Here is a 27,107-nt window from a genome sequence, read left to right as displayed (position 1 = left end):
AAACGTCCTTTCACTATTCATTTAAAAAATCCATTTTACTGACCAGACCAATTGCTGCTGGCCAGTGCTGAGTACATTATCTGCTCAAATCTACACAAGTCAAATCTTCATATACTATCAGATTACAAAAAAGCAGGTTGTGGCATCTCTCCAACACATACAACTTGCTTTTGTTTCCAAGCAATTAGTGCAGTAACAGGCACACTGTGGAAAACGCTCGTGTGCGTGTTTGTGTGTGTATTTTAATCTTTTATACTGTTGCTTCAACAAACTGAGAAAACAATTTGTAAAAATTGCTCCAGTCACAATTTTGAACAAAGCAGTGCTTTCTTTCTTCCTTGTAAAACCTCTTTGTTCAAGCAGCTAGAGCCTATTTTGTACTTTTCTTTTACTCAGTAATTTCCTGGTTTCCTGTCCCTGTATCATTGAACCAGTTCCAGGATTTTGGCAACCAAGTTGTCAGGCTCAAGTCAGGTATAATATAACACTGTCAATACAAAAGGAACATTTTATGCTCTGTTTCACTACTGTTGCCAAGTATCCCAGCACAAAGCTGAATACATTCAAGTGAAGGTTTGATTTTTTTAAATGTAAATTTCAAGATGGAGGAAATTGTCCTTTGGTGCCTTTTGGATTCTGATAGCTCAAGGTGCTCAGGGCTAGGTCAAGTTGGAAACTTCTGTTTACTAGCACATTAGAGTGGGTTAATTTCCTGCTTCATTGAAAATAAGCAAACTGACTCATTGGCATGTGAGTTGCATCAGTATGTTTACATCGCCATCTCCAACCAAGCACGAGCTATTTGCCATTTGCTATTTGCTTTGCTGCATTTTAACCTGTGATGTTTTTGAGAATTCCCCATTCAAATGTAATATTCATATCTAAAGCAAAGCTGCAGTATCAGTTAAGATTCAACACACAAAATGCTGGAGGAACTCAGCGGGTCAGGCAGCAGCTATGGTGGAAGATTTTCATTCCCCTCCACAGATGCTGCCCGACCCACTGATTTCCTCCAGCATTCTGTGTGTCGCTCCAGATTTCCAGCATCTGCAGTCTCTCTTGTGTCTCAGTTAAGATTCATTCTCTTTCATTCGCACTTGGTAAATATCTCCGACTGCAGAACGTTCAATTTAAGGCAATTTTTGCAGAAAAATATTCTGTTCACTGAATCATGCATTTTGGAATAGCACATGAGCAGGTTCTTAAAAGCTCGGCTTGTTACCTGGTGAGTAACTCTTTGAGAACACTGCATCTGGTACACAGTTTACATACTAGAGCATCCCTAATCTGTGCTATTTTCACCGCTTGAATTTAGGCAGCAATGGGTTGGCAAGATTAGAAAAGTGAGATTAAAAAAAAGACTACGGCATTACCATTTTTCAGTGTTCTCTGAAGGGAAGCTATGCGTATGCTAGTCTGTTGGGCTTTTCAGGTTCACGTGAGGACTGAACGAAGGAAAATGGATGAGGTAGTAGAGGATCTCTGACATCCGAACAATGAGTCAGTTTGTCTTGAGAGAAGAAGTAGAAATTTGGGGTAACAGTATCGTAAGATATTTTTCCAGTTTTGGTTAGATATAAATCAGTAATAGTTCTCACAATCAGATGCAAATTGAATTTCCTTTCAATAATGAGCCACATTGCACCCAGATGATTAATCAGGTTTTTCAAAGTGCCCTAATGTTCCACTTGCACTTAGCTAAATTGCACACATTGCTTAATGTTTAATGGAGCTTAATAAAATACACTGGTTTTCCCAAATGAAATAAAAACTGTAAATGCTCTAATTGCTCAGCAAGGCAGGCAGCATCTGTGGGGAATTGCAGGTCAATTACCTTTCAAAAGTCTGGCTTTTCGTGAAAAGGGTAATTTGTTGAAGTCAAGTTTTGAGGGATCCCGATGTGTAAAGAATGAGTCACTGGATTTCAGGTTCATAATCAATGAATTTCCATTGACCGGTTTCTCTGGTTGTTGTCTGGAGAATAGATACCCATCCTCCTCAAGAAGAGAGATGCCAGCAGTGAGGAATTCAACAGTTAGCTGCACAAGAGAAAGAACCCTGCAAACATCAGGAAAGTTAACCATACAGACACAAGAAGGAAAAATAAATTGTGAGATGGAGGGACTCGACCCGAGACGTCGACTGTCCATTTCCCTCCATAGATGCTGCCTGTCCTGCTGAGTTCCTCCAGCGCTTTGTGTGTTGTTGAAAAAGAAATTGCGACATATGCATTTGAAGAAAAAAAGCTCACACATACAAGGAGAGGAAGTCACCACAAACACAAGTAGAAAATTGAAGCCTGTACAATGCAATGGGTTCTGAGACCGATGTACTAAAATTAGGGGTCTCTTCACCTACGCCTTAATTAGCGCCTTTAATTAGTTGACACAGAGACCCAATTAGAATGATTGAACTTCAGAGTTTCAAGAAAACTGAGTAACAATGTGCAGGATTTCTACAATTACACGCTAAGGATCACTGTTTTAACTCTGCACAAAGTACTAGAAAAGAACAGGGACATCAACTATTGCAATGCTATGCCTCCTACCCAACTCATTCCACACTCCTTCCTCCGACTCAACTTATTCCAGAGAACACACACCAGTCCTCGTTGAGGGGTCAGTGGTGGAAAGGGTGAGCAGCTTCAAGTTCCTGGGCATCAACATCTCGGAGGATCTATCCTGGGCCCAACACATTGATGCAATCACGAAGAAGGCACACCAGCGGCTCTACTTTGTTAGGAATTTGAGGAGATTTGGTATGTCACCAAAATCTCTATAGATGTACGGTTTTGACTGGTACATTCTGACTGGTTGCATCACAGCCTGGTATGGAGCCTCGAATGCACAGGATCGCAGGAGGCTGCAGAGGGCTGTAGACTCAGCCAGCTCCATCAGGGGCACAACCCTCCCCGCCATCAAGGACATCTTCAAGAGGTGGTGCCTCAAGAAGGCGGCATCCATCACTAAGGACCCTCACTTGCCCTCTTCTCGTTACTACCATCAGAGGGGAGGTACATAACTCTGAAGACCCACACTTAACAGCTTAGGAACAGCTTCTTCCCCTCCACCATCAGATTTCTGAACGGTTCATGAACACTGCTTCGTTATTCCTTTTTTTTTGCACTATTTATTTACTTTGTAATTGATAGGCACTTTATAAATTTGCACTGTACTGCTGCCACAAAACAACACATTTCATGACATACAATTCAATGATAATAAACCTGATTCTGATTATCAAAAGCTTGTTTCTATTTCTTATTACAGCACAGATTATTTTAGGTAATCTTCTAGAATGTTTGAACTATGAAGGAGTGGATAAAGTATATTGAGAAAACTGGGACATCTAGATCAGAAATATTTATGATAATGAGATTTAAGACAAAAAGACAACATAAACTGCCTGAGGTCAAGAGTTTCACACACAAAGTGCTGGAGGAACTCAACAGGTCAGGCGGCATCTATGGAGGGAAATAAACAGTTGACATCTCGGGTCAGGTTGTTTACGGTCTCGACCCGAAATGTCGACTGTTTATTTCCCTCCATAGATGCTGCCTGATTTGCTGAGTTCCTCCAGCACTTTGTGTGTGTTGCTCCAGATTCCAGCATCTGCAGAGTCTCAAATGCCTGAGATCAAGACATGCAGGTCTGACGTATGGGTTAGGAAATTGTGGGCATTCTATGTTGGCGCCTGAAGCGTGGCGACACTTGTGGGCTGCCCTCAGAACACTCTACGCAAAGATGCATTTCACTGTGTGTTTCGATGTACATGTGACTAATAAAGATATCTTATCTTATCAAGAGTCTGCTGTCTTATTGCAACCTTTGTAAATGAGTGACCAATAATCATTTGGAAATTATACACACAGACCAGATATTTTGACAAATCTACATTGTATCCAATTATTTTTTCATGCACTCTAGTCAAGTAATTGGATGCATTAGTGTGCTCTTTTAATACCTAATGAGCATATAAAAGCAGTTATTATTGTGCTAGTGATAATTTCTGGGTGAAATCACATCTATTGGAAAATGGGCCTGTGCATTTGCGTGACAGGCAGACCTTAGCAGGAATTAAATTCTCCAGCCATCAGTCGTGGATCTAAAGACATCACAGGTTCCACAGTGCATGCTTCCTCCCTTGCTGAGAATGATGTACTAAGGTTAGGATTCTCTTCACCTACGCCTTAATTAGTGCCTAGGATTAGTTGACACAGAGACCCAATTAGAATGATTGAGATGTAGAGTTTTAAGAAAACCAAGCAACAATGTGCCAGATTTCTACAATTACATGCTAAGGATCACTGTTTTAACCATGCACAAAGTACTTGAAGAAACAGGGTCATTAACTATTGCAATACTGTGCCTCCGACCCAACTCATTCCTCACTTGGGGACAGCCTATGACCTTCATGGAATGTTCATCAAAACATCAACTAATGGGCTTACAGAGTGAGTGGCAGGGCCCTGGGGAATGTTGTGGAACAGTAAGACCTTGGGGTATAAGTACACACGGTTCCCTGAAATTGGTAACACACATGGACAGAGTGCTTACCTTCACTGGTCATTCAGGACAAAAGGAGAGACATCATTTTGCAGTTGTACAAATCGTTGGTTAGGCTGCAGTTGGAGTACTGTGTGTAGTTCTGGTCTTTCAGCTATAGGGAAGATGTGATTGAGCTGGACAAGGTGCAGAAACGATTCACGAGGATGTTACTGGGACTGGAGGGCTTGAGGTTGGATAGGCTGGGACAATTTTCCCTGGAGTGAAGGAGGCTGAGGGGTGATCTTATGGAAGTTTGTAAAATTATGAGGGGCACAGATAGGGTGAATGGTCACAGTCTCTTTCCCAGGATAGGGGAGACTAAACCCAGAGGGCATGGGTTTAAGGTGAGAGGGGAAAGATTGAAAGGGGATCTGAGGGGCAAGTTTTTCACTCAGAGGATGGTGGGTATGTAGAAAGAGCTGCTAGAGGAGGTGGCAGAGCTGGGCAGAATTACAATGTTTAAGAGACATTTGACAGAAGAGACAGGTGCATGGATAGAAAGGTGTGGAGGGATATGGGCCAACCACAGGCAAGTGGGTTTAGTGTACATAGTCATTTTGGTTGGCATAGACAAGTTGGGCCAAAGGGCCTGTTACCATGCTGTCTAACTCTATGAATCTACAATGTGACATTGACATCCTGCATATTGCTAATTACCAGCATCAATTTTCAGTGGTCAGGATGATGTCAGCAATGGTCTCTTCATTTTCACAATCTTTTCGTGTGGATCAAACCTGAGTGAGTTATGAATATACAAATTCGGAGCAGGGAGTAGGCCATTTGGCCCCTCAAGCCTACTCTGCCATTTAATATCATGGTTGATATGACTCTGAAACCTCAACTCTGATACCTATCTACCTGCTGTAATCCTTCCCCTCTTGCTTATCAAGTATCTCTTCACCTCTGCCTTAAAATATTGACAGAATCTGATTCAACGACCCTTTTGAGGAAGAGAGTTCCAAAGACTCATGACCCACTGGGGGAAAACATTTTGCCTCATCTCTAAGGTGAAGTGGGTGTTTCCTTATTTTTAAACAGTGATATTGGTCTAGATTCTTCCAAAAGAGGAAACACCCTCTCCACCCTCTCTCAAGATCCCTCAGGATGTTAGACATCAATCGTTCCCTCTCTCTCTACTCCAACTGACACAAAGTTCACCCTTTCCTCAAAAGACAACCTGCCTACTTCAGTTAATAAATCTTCTTTAAACTGCTACTGCATTAACTTTTTTCCTTAACGAAGGAGGCCAATACTGTACGCAGTACTCCAGATGTGGTCTTACCAGTGCCGTGTAGAAATGAAGCATAAACTCCCTACTACTGTATTCAGTTCCCCCAGCAATAAATGATGACATCCTGTTAGCCTTCCTATCAGTTGCTGTGCCTACATACCAGCCTTTTGCAAATCGTGCACTCGAACACCCAGATCTCTCTGCATCTCAGTTCTGCATTCTCTCACTACTTATTTTGGTAAATTGGTATATTATTGTCTCATGTACCGAGGTACAGTGAAAAACATTGTTTTGCATGACATCCATACAGACCATTTCATCACATCAGTGCATTGAGGTCGTACAAGGGAAAACAATACTAGAATGCAGAATAAAGTGTTGTAGTTACAGAGATTCTTAGAGCCATATAATTTAGATTTAAAAGAGCAGAATGATTATAACAGAAGTAAGGAGTAGATCTGCAGAGAGCAACTTGCAATGAGTTGCCATGCTCCAGCACCATTTAGCAAAGATCCTTTAAAGATAATATGCTACTTTTTTACTTTTCATGCCAAAATACACAATTTTGCATTTTCCTGCATTATCCTCCGTTTGCCTACTTAACCTATCTATATCCTTTTGTAGGGCAAGGAGATAAAGGACTACCACATAGTATAGGGAGACCACAGTCAGTGCGGATCGGTGATAACATCTCCTCCTCGCTGACAATCAACACAGGTGCACCTCAAGGATGCGTACTTAGCTCACTGCTCTACTCTCCCTACATTCACGACTGTGTGGCTAAGCACAGCTCAAGCATCATCTATAAATTCGCCGAGGACACTATTGTTGTTGGTAGAATCTCAGATGGCGATGAGGAGGCATACAGGAGTGAGATAGATTGGCTGGTTGAGTGGTGTTGCAACAACAACCTCGCACTCAACGTCAGCCAGACCAAGGTACTGATTGTGGACTTCAGGAAGGGGAAGTCAGGAGAACACACACCAGTCCTCATTGTTGGCAGTGGAAGGGGTGAGCAGCTTCAAGTTTCTGGGCATCAACATCTCAGAGGATCTATCCTGAGCCCAACACATTGATGCAATCATGAAGAAGGCACGCCAGCGGATCTACTTCATTAGGAGTTTGAGGAGATTTGGTATGTCACCAAAGACTCTTGCGAATTTCTATAGATGTACAGTGGAAAGCATTCTGAGTGGTTGCATCAGAGCCTGGTATGGAGCCTCTAATGCTCAAGATCACAAGAGGCTGCAGAAGGTTGTAGACTCAGCCAGTTCTATCATGGACACAACCCTCCCCACCATCGAGGACATCTTCAAGAGGCATCCATCACTAAAGACCCTCACCATCTGGGACATGCCCCCTTCTTGTTACTACCATCAGGGAGGAAGTACAGGAGCCTGAAGACCCACACTCAATGATTCAGAAACAGGTTCTTCCCCTCCGCCATCAGATTTCTGAATGATCCATGAACACTACCTCATTATTCCTTTTTTTTTGCTCTATTTATTTTTGTACTTTATAGATTTTTATGCCTTTGCTCCTGTACTGCTGCAGTGAAACAACAAATTTCATATCATATGTCAATGATAATAAATCTGATTCCGAGCCTTTGTATATCCTCTTCACGATGTACCTTCCTAATATCTTTGTGTCATCGGCAAATTTAGCAATCATATCATCAATGCATTTATCCAAGGTAATATAAACTGTAAAAAGATGAGATTCCAGCATGGATCCCTGTAGCACACCACTCATTACATCTTGCCAACCAGAAAATCACCCATTTATGGAAAATAGGGATATGGGCATTCTGTAGGTAGGAGGGAATAGCTATGTTGGCACAACATTGTGGGCCAAAGGGCCTATTCTGTGCTGTACTGTAGTTCTATTCCTACTCGCTGTTTCCTGTCAGCAAACTAATCTTTTATCCACACTTATCTGTTACCTCCTCCACCATGAGGTTTTATCTTCCGCAATAATCTTTGATGTGGTACCTTCGAAAATCTAGGAGTGGTACATCTTTATCCACAGCTTCAAAGAACTCCAATAAAGTGGTCAAGTGAGGTCCCCTTCACAAAATCATGTTGACTATGCCTGATTACCTTGAATTTCTCTAAATGCAATGATCAGTGGCCTCTTGATCAACCCACACATCATACTGGATTGGGAACTCTTATGACACAGGACTCAGCTGGGCAAGACCATCAGGTGGAGGAGGGTGGAGGGGTTGCCTAAACACACAGAGGAGCATCGTGTCCTCCCTTCCCTGTTTTTTTGCCTGACCTCAGTGGCGCAGCCTTTACTCCAAGCTGTACTGTGGCTGCCATGGGGAGGGCTCTTTTAAGCTCTGACTCAGTTCGCTGAAGCCATGACGTGGCAGCTTGTAGCTCCCTAATGGGAAGCACACATGTCCCATTCCAATGCATCGCTGTATGCAAACAGTACTGCTTTTAACAGATTTTTGCCAAATGTCACACATTTTTTTCAGGAGATCCAAGCAGGCACTACTCTAAACATAGCATAAATTGAGTGCACCAATTTCCAGTCATGTGTTTCAGCCTTATTTCTCCTGATCAATAATGACTATTGGCACCTGCCTTAAGTTTAGGTAGTGCCTCCAATGTAATGAAGGATTCTGAGGAATCTGCAGCTTGCAGCCTTATCTGTTATTTTTCAGGAAAACCTGTCTTCAATTAAGCCCAAAAACAAGCTGATGTGTTTTACATCCACATGCCTATGGATGTGATTTACACAAATTCTATAAACATTAGGCTGGCCAGTTTCTGAAGAGCTCATTGGCACATCTTTGCAAAATGTCCACTACATTGTTTTTGTGCAAAATTCCTACATTGATCTTTAGCTGTGAGGCTGGTTCTGTTACAAACCTATTCGAAGATATATAGTTTTCTGTGTCTCCAGGACTATAACAAAGCAGTGGCCAATTATAAGGGGGATGTTAGGGGTAAGTTTTTTACACAGAGAGTGGCGGGTGCGTGGAACGCGCTGCCTGAAGAGGTTGTGGGGGCAGGTACATTAGGGACATTTAAGAGACTCTTAGATAGCCACATGTATGATAGAGAAATGGAGGGCTATGTGGGAGGGAAGGGTTAGATAGATCTTAGAGCAGGATAAAATGTCGGCACAACATTGTGGTCCAAAGGGCCTGTACCATGCTGTAATGTTCTATGTAATTAAGTTTTCATGATTCATTCTACAAAATGTATAAACTTCCTTAAGAAGAGGCAGCAGTGGAGAAAGTAAAGGAAGGAGGCATGAACACATTTGCATTTAGATAGTGGAGACACAAGAGATTGCAGACGCTGCAAGCAATCTGCTGTTGGAATTCAGCGGGTCGAGCAGCATCTGTGGGAGGAAAGGAACACTATTATCCTGATGCAGGGTTTCAACCCGAAACGTCGACAATTTCTTTCCTCCCATAGATGCTGCTCGACCCGCTGAGTTCCTCCAGCAGATTGTTTGTTGAATTTAGGTAGTGTCTTATTCAACCTTCAGGTCAGCTAAAGTTTTTCACAGATGATAATTGTCATAATTGTTATGTAGACACAAGTGTCAGCTAATTCCCACATAGCTAGATCCCACACACAGCATACAGGATGAATATCCATACTTCCACTGCTGCTGGTTCGGCAGGAGAACAGCCAGAGGTGGTTTACAACCCAATGGCATGAACATTGAATTCTCCAATTTCAAGTAAGCTGCTCCCCATCTGGCCCTTATCCCTCACTTTCTGATCTACCCAGTTCACTCACACTCTCACACACGCGCGCGCGCACACACACAGGTACACACACACAGAGGCGCGTGCGCGCACACACACACACACACACACACACACACACACACACACAGGTACACACACACAGAGGCGCGCGCACACACACACACACACACACACATACACACAGGTACACACACACACACACGCACACACACACATACACACAGGTACACACACACACACACGCACACACACATACACACACACACACGCACACACACAGGTACACACACACACACACACAGAGGCGCGCGCACACACACACACACTGCACCCTCCCCCCCAGCCCCCTATCACCGAGTTTCTTTCCCCTCCTCCACCCACTCCATCTGCCCATCACCCCCGCACCCCTCCTCCTGTTCCCATCTGCCCTCCCCACCTCCCTTATTTGGTTCCACGCTCCACCTTCCTCTCCTATCAGATTCCATCATCTTCAGCCCTCTGTGGCCTCCAGCCATCCCCTCCCAGCCTCTGTTGTTACCTTTACCCTTCCCTCCTCCATCTGCCAATCAAACTGCCTCACCTGGATCCACCTATCATTTGCCGGCTCTTGCTCCACCCCTTCCACTCACCTCTTTATACTGGCTACCTCCCTTCTACTCTTTCAGTCCAGATGAAATCAGAATCAGGTTTATTATCGCTGACAAATGTCGTGAAATTTGTTGTTTTGTGGCAGCAGTACACAGCAAAGGTGTCGACCTGAAACGTCGACTGTTCATTTCCCTCTACAGACACTGTCTGACCCACTGAGTTCCTCCAGCAGTTTGTTTTTGGCTCCAGATTCCAGCATTTTTGCTCCAGGTTCCAGCATTTGCAGTCTCCTGTGTCTCCAGCCAGAAGAATCCACTGATCTTCTATCAGATACAAGACTGAATAGACTAGTTGTGTTTTGGAGTCATTGACAACCTACTGTAGGCATCTCAAAACAAGATGTATCACCAATGCGGTCTCCATCAAGTCCTACAAACCCACTGGCAGGGTAGGTGTTCCAACATCAGCATTCTCTCCCAGACTGACATCCCCAAGATCATGCCCAACCAGTTCAAATGGGCAGACCGTTCATGTTTGACATCTGCTCTGTCATGGCACGTGATTTCCAAGAGGGTGATGAAACCACTTGTTGGATGCTCTCAAAACTTCCATGAAAAATTGCAATATCCCCAATTCATGGAATTTTCTGATCGGTAAACACTCAAAGTGGAAAAGAAGTAAGGAAAAGCACTGAAAATATGGGCCCATAAAGAGGTCAAGCAGAAGGAGCACACACCCATTGTGAACAACTCACCCACCCTCCCTGTCTAGCCCACCTGCCTCATGGGTTCTGCACAGAACTCTTCAGGCATTTCAAAAGAGGAGGAGAAGCAGATAAAAAAAGACAGCTGTGCAAAGTCACATTGGTTAGCATTGAGAGGATGGAATATATTGGCTGCCTATGATGAATCTGTACCATAAGCATGCCATTCATCAGAAATACTGGACACAAAGATACTGCTAATGAATCCTCAGATCAATTTACAACATTTGAGAATTTTGTGATTACCATTATCAAAGACTTCTGTAAAGCTACAAAAGTGACTATGATGTGATTAACAGCAAAATATGGAGTGTATGATTCGGATTATGCTTGAGGAATGATTTACCTTAATATTTGATTCCTTGTCCCAGAAAGTAACCCACACCCATACAATAGGTGGGTTGGTGTGGTGTGGAGATTTTACAGCAGTGGGTAGCATGCTGTATGAGAATCCCTCTCCTTGGAAGGCAGGACACTTGGAGAACAAAATCAGTCTCACAAAGTACAGTTCGGATTCTGTCTTAAACAGTTACTGGTTGGGCTTCCCAGAACTTTGGAAATTCCATCAGTGAAGGCAAGGTAGGATGTGCTGGCTCTAGGGTGTAAGTACCTTATAGTTATTCGTAGGCCAGGAGGAGAAGGAGGGTTCCACGGCAACTCAGCTCTCCAAATTCACCTCCTCCCTCAGCTTACTTTGATCAAGAACCTTCTCACTCTGTAGCTCTCACTTTCTGACACCTACTCTCTCCCCCATCCCCAAAGGACCTCTGGCTGCAGCTTCCTGCAATTGGTTTTATTGCAAGTTCTGTAGATGTAGCTGGCTGGCAGGCAGAAAACAGAAGGGAGCAAATTCTGCAGGACGTCTGCATCTCCCTGGAATTCCCTGCACTTCCCGACTACCTCTGCACCTATCTGTAAACATCGGCCCATTGAGTTTAGACCCCTGATTCTTTGCAGAAGATGATAAAGCACATAGTGGACTGATAAGACCAGGTGGATGAAGAAGAAATGGAGGAAAGTCCTTTGCTTCCTTTACAAAGTAAGAAAATTATACTAAACCTGTCTTCTACTTGGCAGTCCCTATTAAACCCACTCCAGTGGGGTTGTAAGTTTACTCATGGGACTCTACCACAGATGGGCAGAAGGTGCTTGGTAAAGCAGGAAATAGGTAGTATGCAGACACAAGAAACAAGAAGTTGGAGGAGACACAAGAGACAGCAGATGTTGGAATCTGGAACAACAAGCAAACTGCTGATGGAACTCAGCGGGTCGAGGTGCATCCGTGGGGGGAAACGAATTGTCGACGTTTCGGGTAGTGGCAGAGGGAGAGTGTCCTGATCCAGGGTTTCAGCCCAAAACGTCGACAGTACCTTTCCTCCCACAGAGGCTGCTCGACCCGCTGAGCTCCCCCAGCAGACTTTTTGTTACTCAAGAAGCTGAAGAAACTCAGCGGGTCAGGCAGCAACTGTGGAGGGGAATGGACAATCGACGTCATGGGTCGAGACCCTTCACCTGGACTGAAAGAGTAGCGGGGAGACAGCCAGTATAACGAGGTGAGGGGGAGGGCTGGGACAAGAGCTGGCAAGTGATATGTGGATCCAGGTGAGGAGTGGTCTTAGACAAATAGAACAAAACCATAGAACAATACAGCACAATACAGGAGGGAAGAGTGGAAAGAGTGAAAGCATGGCTCTCCCTCTGCCATTTTCACTGGGCTTCCATGGGTTTGCAACAGAGGACACAGGGTTCACAGTGTCTTCCATGCTGCTCTTTCTCCATTTTGATCAGTCACGTGCCAGGGATTCTGATGAGGATGTTGTAATTTTCAAGTAGAATCCCTGGTAATCTCTTGCTATTATGGAGCTCGGAAATTGACTGCCTGCTTTGTATACCTGGGGTCAGGTATACAAACCATCAGAGCCAAGTGAACATAATCAGAAGTTCAGTGCGGGGGATGTTGACCTAAGAGAGGATCCTGACATTGGTTCACTATCCTACTCATGAATTTGGAGGATTCTGTGCAGACAGCATTGACGGTACCTCTCCAGTTCTTTGAATTTCCTGCTATGGGTAGTCCAAAGGGTGTTGATCACTGTTGCCCAACAGATCATGAGCTTAGACATTATGAACTTTGAACACTTTTTTCTTCAGACAGGCAAAGCTGGTGCACAAGAGGTGATGGGAGGAAATTTCATCACGGTTGTCTGTCTTTGCTGGGAGGTGGGTCCCGATATATGGAAAGTAATTTACACTCTCTAGGCTCTTGTCATGGGCTTTCATTGCTAGGACATGTTGGTGTGCAGCAGAGGCAATTTGGTAGAGGAACTTAGTTCGATGTATGTTTAGCACAGGGCCCAGTCCTGTGAACAAGTTGACGATGCCTAAGTGTTCTGAGTCTGAGTGTGGACAAACATCATCTATATACTGCACACTTTATGACTGAGGTTTGAGTGACATTGGTTCTGGAGTGGAGACAACGAGGTTGAATAGTTTCCCACTCATTCTGTAGATTAGCTCCACTTCATTGGGAAGTTTGTTGGCTGTGAGGTGCAATATTGCAGTGAGAAAGACAAGAAGAGATGTTAAGTGATCACACAGACATTCTTGACCCTTGTTTGAGTTCTGGTTACCATATTGAAGGATACAGAGACCCTGGAGAGGATGCAGAGGATATTCATAAGGATCATTCCAGAAATGTAAGGGTATATATCGCAAGAAAGGATGAACAGACTGGGTCTCTCTTCACTTGAGAAAAGGATGAGGAATGACCCAATAGCAGTCATTAGAATTATTAAAGATTTTATTAGTGTGTATACAGAGAGAATAAATCTGTATGGGGAAGAGCAGATAAAATAATCCCCAAGAAATCCAATAGGTATTTCAGAAAGAAATTCTTTACCCAGAAAGGGGTGATAATATAGAACTTGCTACCACAAGGTGTGGCTGAAGCAGACAGTAGGAATGGATTTAAGGGGAGGTTGTACAAGTATATGAGAGTGATGGGAATAAAGGGCTACTCTGATAGATTTAGGTCAACAATGGCAGAAGGAGGTTTAAGTGAAGCACAACTGCTGGTATGGACTTGTCAGGGTCAATAAACTGCTTCTGTCCAATATACCATTGCAGGCATGCCTCCTGGTTCTGTGCTGTGGTGTAAAGATCATTTTGTCCTTGGACTGCTCAATGATACATTCCACACTCTTCCCCCCCTCCCCCCGACCCCCGTCCACCCCACCTCCTATTGATAAGGAAATCGTGTCAGCATCAGGAGGTTAAGTCACGATAGGAAATTTTCAATCAAATTTTCCAAGTAATCCAAAACCATCCAAAATGGTAGTTAGAGTGTTTCACTGTGATAAAAATTAACTTTGGATTGCAGAATATTGGAAAGAAACAGCATTATGCATTTGAATTTTTAGGCACTAGTTGATAGAATGAAAAATTTCTTCTGCATTTTCCACTCAGCGATGAATATTTCTTGGCCAGGTACAAGTCAGATTAGGTAGCATGTAAAGATCCCACTGTTACTAAATTAATAATTGCAAACAGGAGCTGAATCCTTACATAAGCAACCAAAGTAATGAGGTTGTTGTAAGCACAATAGATTTCCAACATTCAGGGTGAAAGATAATCATTTTACTCAATTTGATACTATTTTGTGCATAGCACATGTCAGTATTAAGTCTGGTAAGCTGCACCAACTTGTACGAACTATATGTGACCAGTACTAACCTACTGTCTTGCAGTGGTACAGTTCAATAGTTCAACCACAGTGGGGGTAATTTTGAATTTGTGTGATGATGTAAAAATCTTTGATTGAGAATCGGCATCCCATTTTATTTCTTAAAGTCAAAGATGTAAAATGAAAGATGCCTATTTTGCATCACCTCTCTATCTCATCACAACAACAACTTTTAATAGACATCCTCGAGCATTTCACAAGAACACTGTCAATTAAAATACCATACTAGCCACATAATGAGCTGGAGACTGGTAGGGGGTAGGTTTTAAGGAGGAAAGTGAGGAAGAAATGCAGAAGGGTTTACAGAGGGAATTCCAGAGCTCAGGTCTCAGCAACTGAATGCATGGCCACCAATGGTGAGCAATGAAAATCAGAGATAATCAAGAGATCAAACTGGAAAAGCACAGATATCAAAGGCTGCCCATTGTTCAGTTAGTTTTACCTGAGTCTAGCTTACCCTCTCTAAATACAATATCAATACACTGAAATTCCAGCATGGATTCTGGATTGGACGGCCTCCTTTTCTGTTGTGACAGACTTGTGATAACATGACCTTAGCACTCTTCTAATGTGCTGTTATTCTAGATTTCCCCTTGTACTTGTTTATAGTTGATCTAAACTCCATGGTAAATTCTCTAGATCCTTTGGTTGTTGAATTCCCTCTCTAGGTCTGGCCCTAGACCTGGTCTTCTGATCTGGTTCACCTTCTTTTGCTGTGAGGTTGGATGACCTGATGGGTGGAATTTGTAGGTTCAGCACTGTCTTCTGCCAAGTCTGGAGTTACGTGGGGTTCTCACTGTATCTCCAAGTCTCGGCATGGCAGGTTTTAGCCCCCCTGGTAAGCAGTTTGCTGGCCTTCAGATAGCCGCTTCCAGGAACCTGCTATGGTGTATCTTTTATCAATCTTGTCTGCTGGACTGCACCATTTGCAAGTATAGGTGCAACATCTTTCTGGTCTACAGCAATGAAATCCACATTGTATTGCTCTTGATTTACCACCAAGAAAGCAACTCTCAGCTAGTTTCACAGTCATAATATTGTACGTTGGCAGTACCAGGACTCATCAGTCTCAACTGCACCATCTTCAGGAGGATGATTCAGGAAGATTAGCCCTTCAAGGGGGCTAATAGTTAATAAAGTGGAAGATGTGAGTTTGATTGAACCATGTAAAGGAAACATAACACAGAAAGATATAGCATTTCCTAATTTGAAAGAAAAACTGTATTAGAGCTCAGTACCAATGACACCTACATTCTAAGAAAGTTATATAGATTAACAATAGGTCAGCATTCATATAATGCCACATAACTAAGATCAGAATGCAACTCTTAGATGTAGTCAAAGTTTTATAATAAATACAAACAGTGTTTAATTTCTTGTCTGTGTCTCGAGCAACAAATAATCTGCAGGAGGAACTCAGTGGGTTGAGTAACACCTGTGGGGGGAAAGGAATTGGCGATGTTTCAGGTCAAAACCCTGCATCAGGGATGATTCCTTTCACTCCACAGATGCTGCTCGACCTGCTGAGTTCCTCCAGCAGGTTGTTTCTTGCGCCAGATTCCAGAAGCCTCTTGTGTCTCCTTGTCTGTGTCTCAATTGTTTAGCTATGATTTATAAACAGTCACCCAAAAGATTTTCCATCCATTAACTGCCCATCTGAACAGTTCAGCTCTCTGTTTATAGTGAGACTTGATGGATACAGAGAAGCTGATTCCTCAGGTTCTTAAAGGACATCAGCTAAAATGAACCAATCATTAAGTCTCGCCCCTCAGTTAGACATGCTGTGAACCCACTTACACAAAATTAGACGAAGAGATAAAAAAAATAAAAACATGAATGGTTAAAATTTGAAATTGATACAAAGGATGCTAAAAATGCAAAACATTGATTCTGATAAAGGGCCACACACAAAACGTTGATTTAAATATTCTCATTCAGGTCATAACTTTTTATGAAGTCACATATCTGTGCTCTTCCTGTATTTTCTGTCTCTTATTTTTACCACAATACAGGTGAGACAACTATAAAATCCATTTTAAGGGGTAGTTTCTCTGTGGACACAAGTCCCTCAAGTATATTGGAATACAAAAACAGAAGAATATTTATCTTATTATTAGAAATTACAAGGAGAAATTGAGATTACTACTAGTGGTACGAGCAGAAGGGTTCTTCATAAGTTTTTGTCATATTTCTCTCTCTTATTGATCTAACAAAGCGTGTAAATCCATTCATTTTAAGCTTTAGTTTGCACATCTAATGAGGCTAAAAAAGGTAAAAGGTACTTCTGTTTTTCCTCTTCTGAGAGGCTGTCAGTCCTTGTCTGTCCGGTGACCATAGCTAGCTCATCCTTTAGCTCCTGGATTTCTCTCTTTAAGCGAAGAGTCATCTACAAATGGGGACAATAAAAACAAGGGAGAGAAGCACAGCTGGAATTAGTTTCCTGATGCAAATGTTTTTTTTGAGTTCTCTCTGAATTGAGCCAAATTTTGGCTTCATCACCGCAGAGATAAATTACAATGATATTTTATATAAAAATGACTATTACTGTTCCCAAAATAAATCCATTTTGCAGTTATAAAAAATATACATTATGAAAATCTTGTTCAAAATCATAAATCATTGGTTTCCTTCTGGTTTGCAAGACAGCTACATTCCTTGTATGGAGGGCCCATGAGTACAGTCAATTCCTATTAACTAAACATAAACCGGGTTGCTAAAGATTTTGTTCACCTGTCAGAACTCATTTAACAGACACACACATCGATGTATTAGCCTGCAGTGGGGTACCGTTATGAAATTCTCGTCACCCCTTGCCTTTTCTTTCATTTCTTTCTCTTCCCTACAACTGTTGATAAAGCCAGGTGGTTTTTTTGTGCAAACGCACTTCACAATAATTCAGGCCATTTTGTGTGAATTAGGCCTTTTTTGTAACTTGATTGTGAACTTCCGTGATAGCTGCTGCTAATCAACACAGCAGGAATTTACCTTACTGCACAGCAGTGTGGAAACCAGCCGCCTTGGCTCAGATCTGGGGTGGAAAGTCAGAGACTCACATCAGGCTACTAAAAAGCCTGCTGCAGTTATCCTGCTAATTTTAACGAAGAACAGATGCCAGTGCATGCATTGGATTGGAAATTAAATTCACAACTAGTTTAGAGCAAAGACTCCCTGTAAGCCCAGGGGGATCAAATTCAGGTCAGATCATTCTGTTCCACATTAAAGCAATCTCTCAAGAGTTGATAGACACCGTAATGCGTTCACAAAATGCATGTTAGATTTCTGTAAGGAAAAGCAAAATATTGTGAAGTTTGATATGTATAAAAAACAGAAACTACTGGAAAAACTCAATGCATCAAGCAGCATCTGTGAAGAGACAGTGCATAACATTTCAGGTCAATGGACTTTCCTTAAGCTGCTGTGCAACTGAAGTTCAGTTAATTAAACAATCTGGAATTAAATAAGAATAAAAGCCAATGATTGCAAAATGGTCAATTCCATTTGCAACTCCTCAGAAAAATGTACAGTCCGCATGTTTGCAACAGGACTTAGACATTAAAAACAAAAAAAAATGCAGACGTTATAAACAAAAACAATAACTCCGAGAAATACTCAGCAGGTCAGGCAGTATCTGTGGAGAGAGAGAGAAACAGAGTGAACATTTCAGGATGAAGACCCTTCATCAGAACTGGGAAAGAGAGAAAACAATATAGTTATAATTTGCCGAATGGGAGGGGGAGGGATGGATAAGACAAAGGAAATACTGTGTCTCTGATTGGGTGAGGTCAGGGTTGTCATGGGGATAAGCTGTAGATGAAGACATCTGAAGACCTAGACAATGTCCAGGTAGGGGCTGATGGACGGCAAGCAACATTTGCAGAACAAAAATGCCAGGCAAAGAAATCTCCAACAAGACAGGATCAAACTACTACTTTCGATATTCAAGAGAACTACAATTATTTGAGTACCTAATCAACATTCAGGAAGATCACCATTGGTGAGTCTCAACTGGACCAGACAAGTAAATCCTATGTCAACAAGAACAAATCAAAGGCTGGATATTCTCTGGCTTGTGACCTCCCTTCCAATCTCTACAATTCACTAGTCTGGATTGTGATGGCATGCTTATCACCTGGTTGGATGAGTGCAGCTCCACAGCACACAAGAAACTCAACACTATGCTGAATAACATAATCTCCCAAGTTTGATATTCTGTGCCACTACTCATGAAGGCAAACATGCAATTGGCCTTCTTCACCCCCCTACCAATCTGTATTGTCACTTTCAGGGAACACTGGACTTGAACCCCAAGGTCTCTCTGTTCATCAACATTCCTTGGTGGCCTACCATTCTCCGTATATATCCTATCGCTATTTGACTTCCCAAAATCACCTCACACTTGCCGGGATTAAATTCCATCTACCAATGACGTTCTACTTGATCTATATCCTGCTGCAGCCTTAGACAATCTATCTCGCTCTTCCTAACCCAACTGATTTTTGTGTCAGTTTCAAACTTACTAATGATTCCTCCTACATTCACATCCAAGTCTTTCACATAGAACCTAGAACAATACAGCACAGGAACAGGCCTTTCAGCCCACCATGTCTGCACTGACAATGACGTCAATGTAACTAATCCTATTTGCCTGCACCTGGTCCATATCCCTCTATTCCTGCCTGTTCATGTGTCTGTCTAAATGCCTCTTAAACGTTGCTATCGTACAACCTCTCCTGGCAGTGCACCCCAGGCACCTACCACCTTCTGTGAAAAAATTTGCCTTGTACATCTTTTTTGTACTTTCCCCTCTCACCTTAAATCTCATATTTGACATTTCTACCCTGGGATAAAGATCTTCCACCCTATCTATGCCTCTTATAATTTTATACACTTTCACCGGGTCTCCCCTGAGCCTCCAATGCTCCAGAGAAAACAATCCAACTTTGTCCAAACTTTCCTTATCACTATTACTCTCCAATTCAGGCAACAACCTGGTGAACCTCTTCTGCAGCCTCTCCAAAGCCTCTACATCCTTCCTGTACTGTGGTGACCAGAACTGCACACAATACTCCAAATGTGGCCTAACCAAACTTGCAACACGACTTCCCAACTTTTATACTCAATGAATGCAAGCATGCAGTACGCCTTTTTTAACCACCCTATCCACTTGTGTTGCAAACAATCAAGGTCCTAGAACCAATCCCTACAGTATATCACTGGTCACAGATTTCCAATCAGAAAAACCTTCCACAACTTCCCTCTGTCTCCTACACCAGGCCAATCTTGGATCCAATTAGCCAGCTTGACCTAGATCCCATGTACCTGAACATTCTGGACCAGCCATTCCATGCAAGACCTTACTAAAATCTATGTAGACAATGTCTACTACCCTGCCTTCATCAATTTTCTTATTTACCTCCTCAAAAAAATTAGTCAGACAGGATTTCTCTATAAAACCATGCAGAGTTCTACCTCCAAGAATAATAAGGACCGTAGGCATATGGGAGCACCTCCATCTGCAGGTTCTTCTCCAAGTCGGATACGATCCTGTGTTGGAGATGTATTGTCGTTCCCTCATTGTTGCTGGATCTAAATCATGGAACTACCTACAAACATCACTCTGGAAGAATATTCATCAGAAGGACTGCAGAGGTTCAAGGAGGCAGCTCACCAACACTTCCTCAAGGGCAGTTAGGGAAGGGCAGTAAATGCAGGCCTATCAGTGGCGCCCACATCTCATAAAACAAATAAAATGTAATCAGATCATTCTGTTGACAAATAAATCACCAATTCTTGCCAAAAGCTTTATTACCTCAGTAAACCTTTACAAAGTGCTTTTTTGTGGAACTTCTTCAGACACATATAATATGAGTGAAGCAAAAGTTTATGAATCACAGCCATTAAGGACATGGGTAGACAACTAAAAATATATTGTTATAATTCTTCTCTGCTATATACAATATTATTTCCTGACATTCAGCTGATCAACTATCAAGCATCTTTTAAATTTATTCTCAGATGATCTTTGAATCTTTCAATTTGTTTTTCACAGTACCACGTTGTTCCCCTCTGACTCAGACCGTGGTGTACTTTCCCCACTTTGTCTTTCATGACCTCCCTGCAATTTTGAACAGTCGACCATTTCTTCCTCCTCCAGAGCTTTTCATCTGTTGTCCAGCACAATGGGACTGTCCTCACTTGATTTCAAGCTTATTTGTAATCAGAGCATCTCTAGCAATAGTTTCACTTTCGTTGTCTCCAGAGTCCTCCCAGCTGCTGTCCGTGGCCCTTCTTTCTCTTCATCTTCATGCTGGATTTGGTGACATTATCATCAAACAAAGGGTCATCTTGTGCATGTATGTTGTCAATACCCAATTATACACTGCACTGCTGATCAACACCTTACTATCTCTATGCTCAATGGATATCTAATCATAGATATGTTGTAGTTTCCTCTGCAATTTCTTTTTAGAAGAAGACTGAGGTTATTCATCTGACCCTGTCACAAAATCCACATTCTTGGCATATATTCCCTCAGAGTCATAGAGTTATACAGCACAAAACGTGCCCTTCAGCCCAACTGGCCCATTGTCCCTTGTACGAAAAGATTGACTCTTGACCTCACAATCTCACAAGCTCACAATCTACCTTGTCATGGCCCTTGCACCTTATTGTCTGCCTGCACTGCGCTTTCTCTAAGACTGTAACACCTTATTATGTATCCTGTTATTGCTTTTCCCTTATACTACCTCAATGCACTGTTGTGATGAAATAATCTGTATGGATGGCATGCAAAACAAAGTTTTGCACTGTACCTCAGTACATATGACAGTAATAAACTAATTTACAATTCAGTCCACCTCCAGCACAGAAGATGCATCAGATTGTTCACCATCTCAGAATTCTGTTTGATTACCAGCTGAGGTTACAGCTGCACATCATAAAGATCGCCTCTATTCATCCCTGTAACTACAGACTCTGCTACCTCTACCTCAGACTAAATGCTGCTGAAACTGTCATCGGATTTTATTATTTGTGGACAGCCTCCTTTGTAAATCACTTCATCCAAACTTCAGCGATATACCACCAAATTGCCCTGCATTGTTCCATTCATGTGCCAACTCAATTTTTCCAGACATATGTTAGAACAACTAAAGATTGTAATTAAAGATTACAACCCTGAGACTTAATATTGAGCTCAACAATTTCAGATTGGGCCCAATATAATCCGTCGGACTTAATATTGATTTTGGCAATTTCAGGTTTAGCATTCCAAAGGGACTGTTCCACATAGGATTTTCAAATCTACTTTTCCATCTCCACCAACCACTCCCCCTCTCAGCTTCCCATGCAACAAGTGGTGTAACACCACTCTTTTAATGTAGAACATAGAACAGTGAACCACTGGACAGGCCATCCAGCCCACAATGTTGTGCCCAGCTTGATGTCAATTTACACTAAATGTCCATCTCCTGTGTATCATCCATATCCCTCCATTCCTCTTTTACCTCTTATCCCTTTTACCTCTTCTCTTCCCACTATTCAGGAACAACTGTCCTCAGAGGTGAAGCAGCAATTCACGAGCACCACTTCCAACCTGGTGTATTGCATTCGATGCTCACAATGTGGTCTCTACATCAAAACTACATGTAGGTTGCATGACCACTTTGCAGAACACCTGCATTTAGTCAGCAAGTTGCCTGTCACTTTAATTTCCCATCCTACTTCCAGTCTGACTTCTCTGTCTTTGGCCTCCCATATGATTCCAACAATGCCTGGCATAAACTCAAGGAACAGGATCTCATCTCTTGACTCGGCAGATTACAACCCTGAGGACTTAATACTGAGTTTAACATTTGCAGGTAAACCCTTTTTTCCCATAGATGTGGCTGTATCTTTGTTTTAATTTGTTTTGTTTCAGTTTGTTTCTGTGTCACTTTGTTCCAATATGCTGATATTTAGAGTAATTGTCACTTTGCCATCTTTGGTCTCCAATGGTTATCCAATCATAAACGTTCCCTCCACTCTCTCCATCACCCCCTTCTCTGCAACTTAAAACTAACAGATCTTCTCACTTTTCAAACTCTGCTGACGGATCTTTGACCCAAAATGTTGGCTTTGATTTCCTCTCTACTGAAAACTGTCAAATTTCTCTGTTTTCTCCCAGTCTTACAATGGCCTAATGTGCAACACCCTTGTCTTTGCGCCACCATTAATAGTGTGCCTTGAGTTATCCATTGCTGGTGCTCTAGAATCTAAACATCTCCAAGCAACTCTCCAGCTTTTAGAGCCTTCTTAAAAGCATTCTCTTGGTTAAGCCTTTGGACAACCTTAATATGTTCTCTTTCACCTCAATGTATCTTTCACACTCATTACATCATACTGCAGCCCTCTTTGAGAGATTATTTGTAAGTTAATGGTGCAACATCAATGCATGATGTTATTGTTGAGTCAATTACAAGGACCTTCCACTGAAATGTTAGGGTAACGCACAGTCAGTTTTATTTTTCTGTCTCAAAGTCACATCTGGATTAGAAACTTGACGAACCTAGAACTTCAGAAAAAAATGGCATTCTCTATTTCCACATTGTCTCAAACTTTCTGGTTCCAGTTGGGATTACATAAAAATAACACTCAGCTGGTACTTGAACATGATGCCTAGGAAGGAACTGGAGTAAAATTCCAATAATCCGGCACCATTGAACTTTGTTGGTGCCAGATGCAGATTTTTTGGATTATTGGAGGAATATAATGAACATATTATTATAATACAGTGAACCTGGGAGCTTAAAGGGAGTAGGAAACTTAGTTTCAGTGAGCATAAAGGAGTGGGAAACTGAGCCCCAGTGTGTTTAAAAGCAGCAGGAAACTGAGCCCTGGTGTGTACAAAGGGAGTGGGAAACTGAGTCCCAGTAAATTTAAAAGCAGCAGGAAACTGAGCCCCAGTGTGTATAAAGGGATTGAGAAACTAAGCCCCGGTAAGCTTAAAGGGAGCGAGAAACTGAGCCCTAGTGTGTTTAAAAGCAGCAGAAAACTAAGCCCCGGTGTGTATAGAGGGAGTGGGAAATTGAGCCCCAGTGTGTCTTTAAAGGGAGTAGGAAACTGAGCCCCAGTAAGTTTAAAGGGAGCGGGAAACTGAGCCCCAGTGTGTCTATAAAGGGAGTAGGAAACTGAGCCCCAGTAAGTTTAACGGGAGTGGGAAACTGAGACCCAGTGTGTTTAAAAGCAGAGGGAGTCTGAGCCCCGGTGAATATAAACGGAGTGGGAACCTGAGCCCCAGTAAGTTCAAAGGCAGTGGGAAACTTGAGCCCCAGTGTGTTTAAAGAGAGCGTACAGAACCTGGTGAGTTTCAGCTTGTATGTTTCAACTTGTCAGAACAAGCTGGACCCCGGCTCCAGCTGCACATCTATCCAACGTTCCCGACTCCTGGTGTTCCCAATCCCGGTCCCGCCACACACCAACCTGCACCCCAGACACCTGGCTCACACTCTGGACTAATAAGAGAGCCAGATGCTGAACCATTGGGATATCCGAGGAATCGGACAGCGGATTATCGGACTTTTACTGTACTTCCCTTAGAAGAGAGGTCAGTCAATGGGAGGCCTAGATTGCAATTGCAGGATTAGCGGGGAGTTGAGGAAAAATGTCTGCACTCAAAGGATAATGGGATGTAGAGTCTTCTGTCCCATAGGTTAGTTGAGGTAGATCCCTCAACCCACTTTATAAATGTTAAAGTTTAAGCAAATGATGTGCCACGTACCACATCTGGTAACTCTGGTTTATCAGATTTCACCTCATCTATGATCTCTATTGCAAGCCATGAGTGCAGGTAGTAACAGGAGTACATAATTCACAAGTGCTCCAGCAAGACCCATGAGGACTAAAGGCAAGATAATGTATTACATATGAATATGAAAGGCAAGTTAGTACAAATTCCATGTGGCAAATCAGCCTGCATCAGGAAAATAAGTTATTATTTGTGGGACCTCACTGCATTCAATTTAGCTGTTGCATTTCCGTAAAATTAGTCTTTATTTTTGAAAGCATTTTGTTTACATTAAAGCAGCTTGAAACATCCTGAGATGATGAAATCAAAAACAAATCCATGTCTTTATTTCTTTCTTTTATCTTAATATAAGATAAGAAGTCGAGTTACGCCTTACACTATGAGATGAGTCATTCATAAACAGAGCAACAGACAGATAAGCTACTATGTCTTCCTTGAGACAGAATCTTCAAGTGATATCAAGACTTCACAAACCAATAGCGTACGACTGAGATGAGGGAAGGATATCTTCACTTTTAAGACTAGTCATTTTTTGGGATTCTATATCTCCCCACACCTCACCTTCCCCCAGAGAGGAGTGGATGCTGAGCCATTAACTATATTCAAGATTGAGACAGATGGATCATTAGGGAAATCCACAGGGATCAGGCAGGAAAGTGGTTTTGGACCAATGCTCAGGTCAGCCTTGATCCTATTGTATAGCAGGTAGGTTTAAGGGGCCGACTTGTGTACACCAGCTCCTATTTCTTACATTCTTATGTTCTTATTGGGGACCTTGAGACCAAAGGAAAAGGATACCAGGACTGCATAAGCCATGAAATGTTATTGACACCAGGAATGCAATGCCAGAAGAACGGGTGGGTCAATAACATAGTCCTTATGACGTGTGGTAGTCTATTTTCTAATTTATCACCAGTTCTGCCTACCTTATTCTGCCCCATATTGGAATTCATAAGTAATTTTGAGATAGCCAGTGGGAAGATGCGGAGATCTTTAGTTTTAAGTGCAGTAATATGTTATGATCTGGAATATACTTCCTGTATAAATATGCTTTCAGAGGTAAAAGTGCAGGGCTGTGGGGAAACGTTAAGAGTGTGACAAATTGAATGGCTCTTTCAAACTGTCAACACAGACACAAAAAACAAAATAGCCTTCTTCTATCCCTTAAGATGCAATGATTCACTGGCCCTGAAGATTCAGTTGCTAAAATACAGTAGCACAATCACTGAGGTGACCTTTGAATTAATTACCTCTTAGCTAAGTTAACGAGAATTGAACTCATGGCTCGAGATCCTTAATTAAAATGCCTGGGATACATATTAGACTAAGATCCATAATACTGCTCAATGGAAATGCTCAGCTAAGAGAACTGTGCAAGGATTTGACCATGTTTTGTCATACATGGCACAAGCAATCCCATTCTTGAAGATGAGATAGGCAGCGTCTCAGAGTATGCACCAGAAGATGGACAACTGAGGCTCATCCAGATATTGCATCGGATCGTGTCAGAGTAGACTCAAAGAGTCATAGAGTTCTACAGCATGGAAAAAGGGCCTTTGGCCCATATGTGTCCATCCTGACTAAGATGTATATTCAAGCTAATCCCATTTCCCAGCCCTTCACCATATCCCTCCAAACTCTTGTCATCCATATACCTGTCCACATACTTCTTAAATGTATTGAATGTACCTGCCTCAACCACTTCCTCTGGCAGCTGGTTCCATATATCTATCATCTGCTGTGTAAAGAAGTTGCCCCTCAGGTTCTTATTAAACCTTCCACCTCTAACCTTAAACTATGTCCTCTAGTTTTCAATTCCCCAATCCTGGAAAAAAGACCATTCACTCTATCCATGCCTTTCATGATTTTATATATTTCTATGCGATCACCCCTCAGTCTCGTAGCGCCAAGGAGTAAAGTCCAGCCTGTCTCATCTCTCCTTATAACTTAGTCTCTCGAGTTCTGGCAACATCCTTGTGAATCTTTTTTGCACTCTTTCTAGTTTAAGCACATCCTGGTGACCAAAACTGAACACAATACTCCAAGTGTGGCCTCACTAACATCTTGTACAATCACAACATAACCTCCCAACTTCTATATTCAATGCCCTGATTGATGAAACCCTGCATGCTCTGGTTTCTTCCCACATTCCAAAGACGTATGGGTTAGGAAGTTGTGGGGATGCTATGTTGACACCGGAAGTGTGGTGCACTTCCGGGCTGCCCCCAGAATATTCTCTGCAAAGATGCATTTCACTGTGTGCTTCGATGTATGTGACTCATAAAGAAATCTTATCTTATTCCTCAGCCCACCTACCCAGCTGATCAAGATCTCGCTGCAATTCTTCATACTCCCCTTCGCTGTCTATGACACCACCTATTTTAGTGTAACCTTCAAACTTAATAACGATTCATATATTCACATCCAAATCATTGGTATTAGATGACAAATAACAATGGGCCCAGCACCGACCCCTGGGGCACACCACTAGTCACAGACCTCCAGTCTGACAAGCATCCTTATACCATCACCCTCTCTATTCTACCATTCAGCCAATTTTGTATCCAGTTTGCTAGCTCTCCTTTGATGCCATGTGATCTAACCTTCCAGAACAGCCTACCACGGGGAATCTTATCAAAAGCCTTACTGAAATCCAAATACACGATGTCGGCCACCTTCCCCTCATCAACCTTCCTTGTCACTTCATCAA

At 42.4% G+C, this 27,107-nt stretch overlaps 1 protein-coding gene across 1 annotated transcript in view; it reads right to left on the bottom strand.

The window, feature by feature from the left end:
* The window catches only part of kif6 (kinesin family member 6), a 431,738-nt gene that overhangs the window by 262,322 nt on the left and 142,309 nt on the right, over nucleotides 1–27,107 (bottom strand). Inside the window, exon 10 of the mRNA XM_052024853.1 lies at nucleotides 16,896–16,999. Coding sequence (XP_051880813.1) covers nucleotides 16,896–16,999 — 104 coding nt within the window. The remainder of the gene's footprint in view (nucleotides 1–16,895; nucleotides 17,000–27,107) is intronic.

Source organism: Pristis pectinata, chromosome 10, assembly GCF_009764475.1.
Source record: "Pristis pectinata isolate sPriPec2 chromosome 10, sPriPec2.1.pri, whole genome shotgun sequence".
NCBI classification, from domain to species: domain Eukaryota; kingdom Metazoa; phylum Chordata; class Chondrichthyes; order Rhinopristiformes; family Pristidae; genus Pristis; species Pristis pectinata.
The sequence above is the reverse complement of the archived record's forward strand: the minus strand, read 5'-3'. Positions and strand labels throughout refer to the sequence as shown.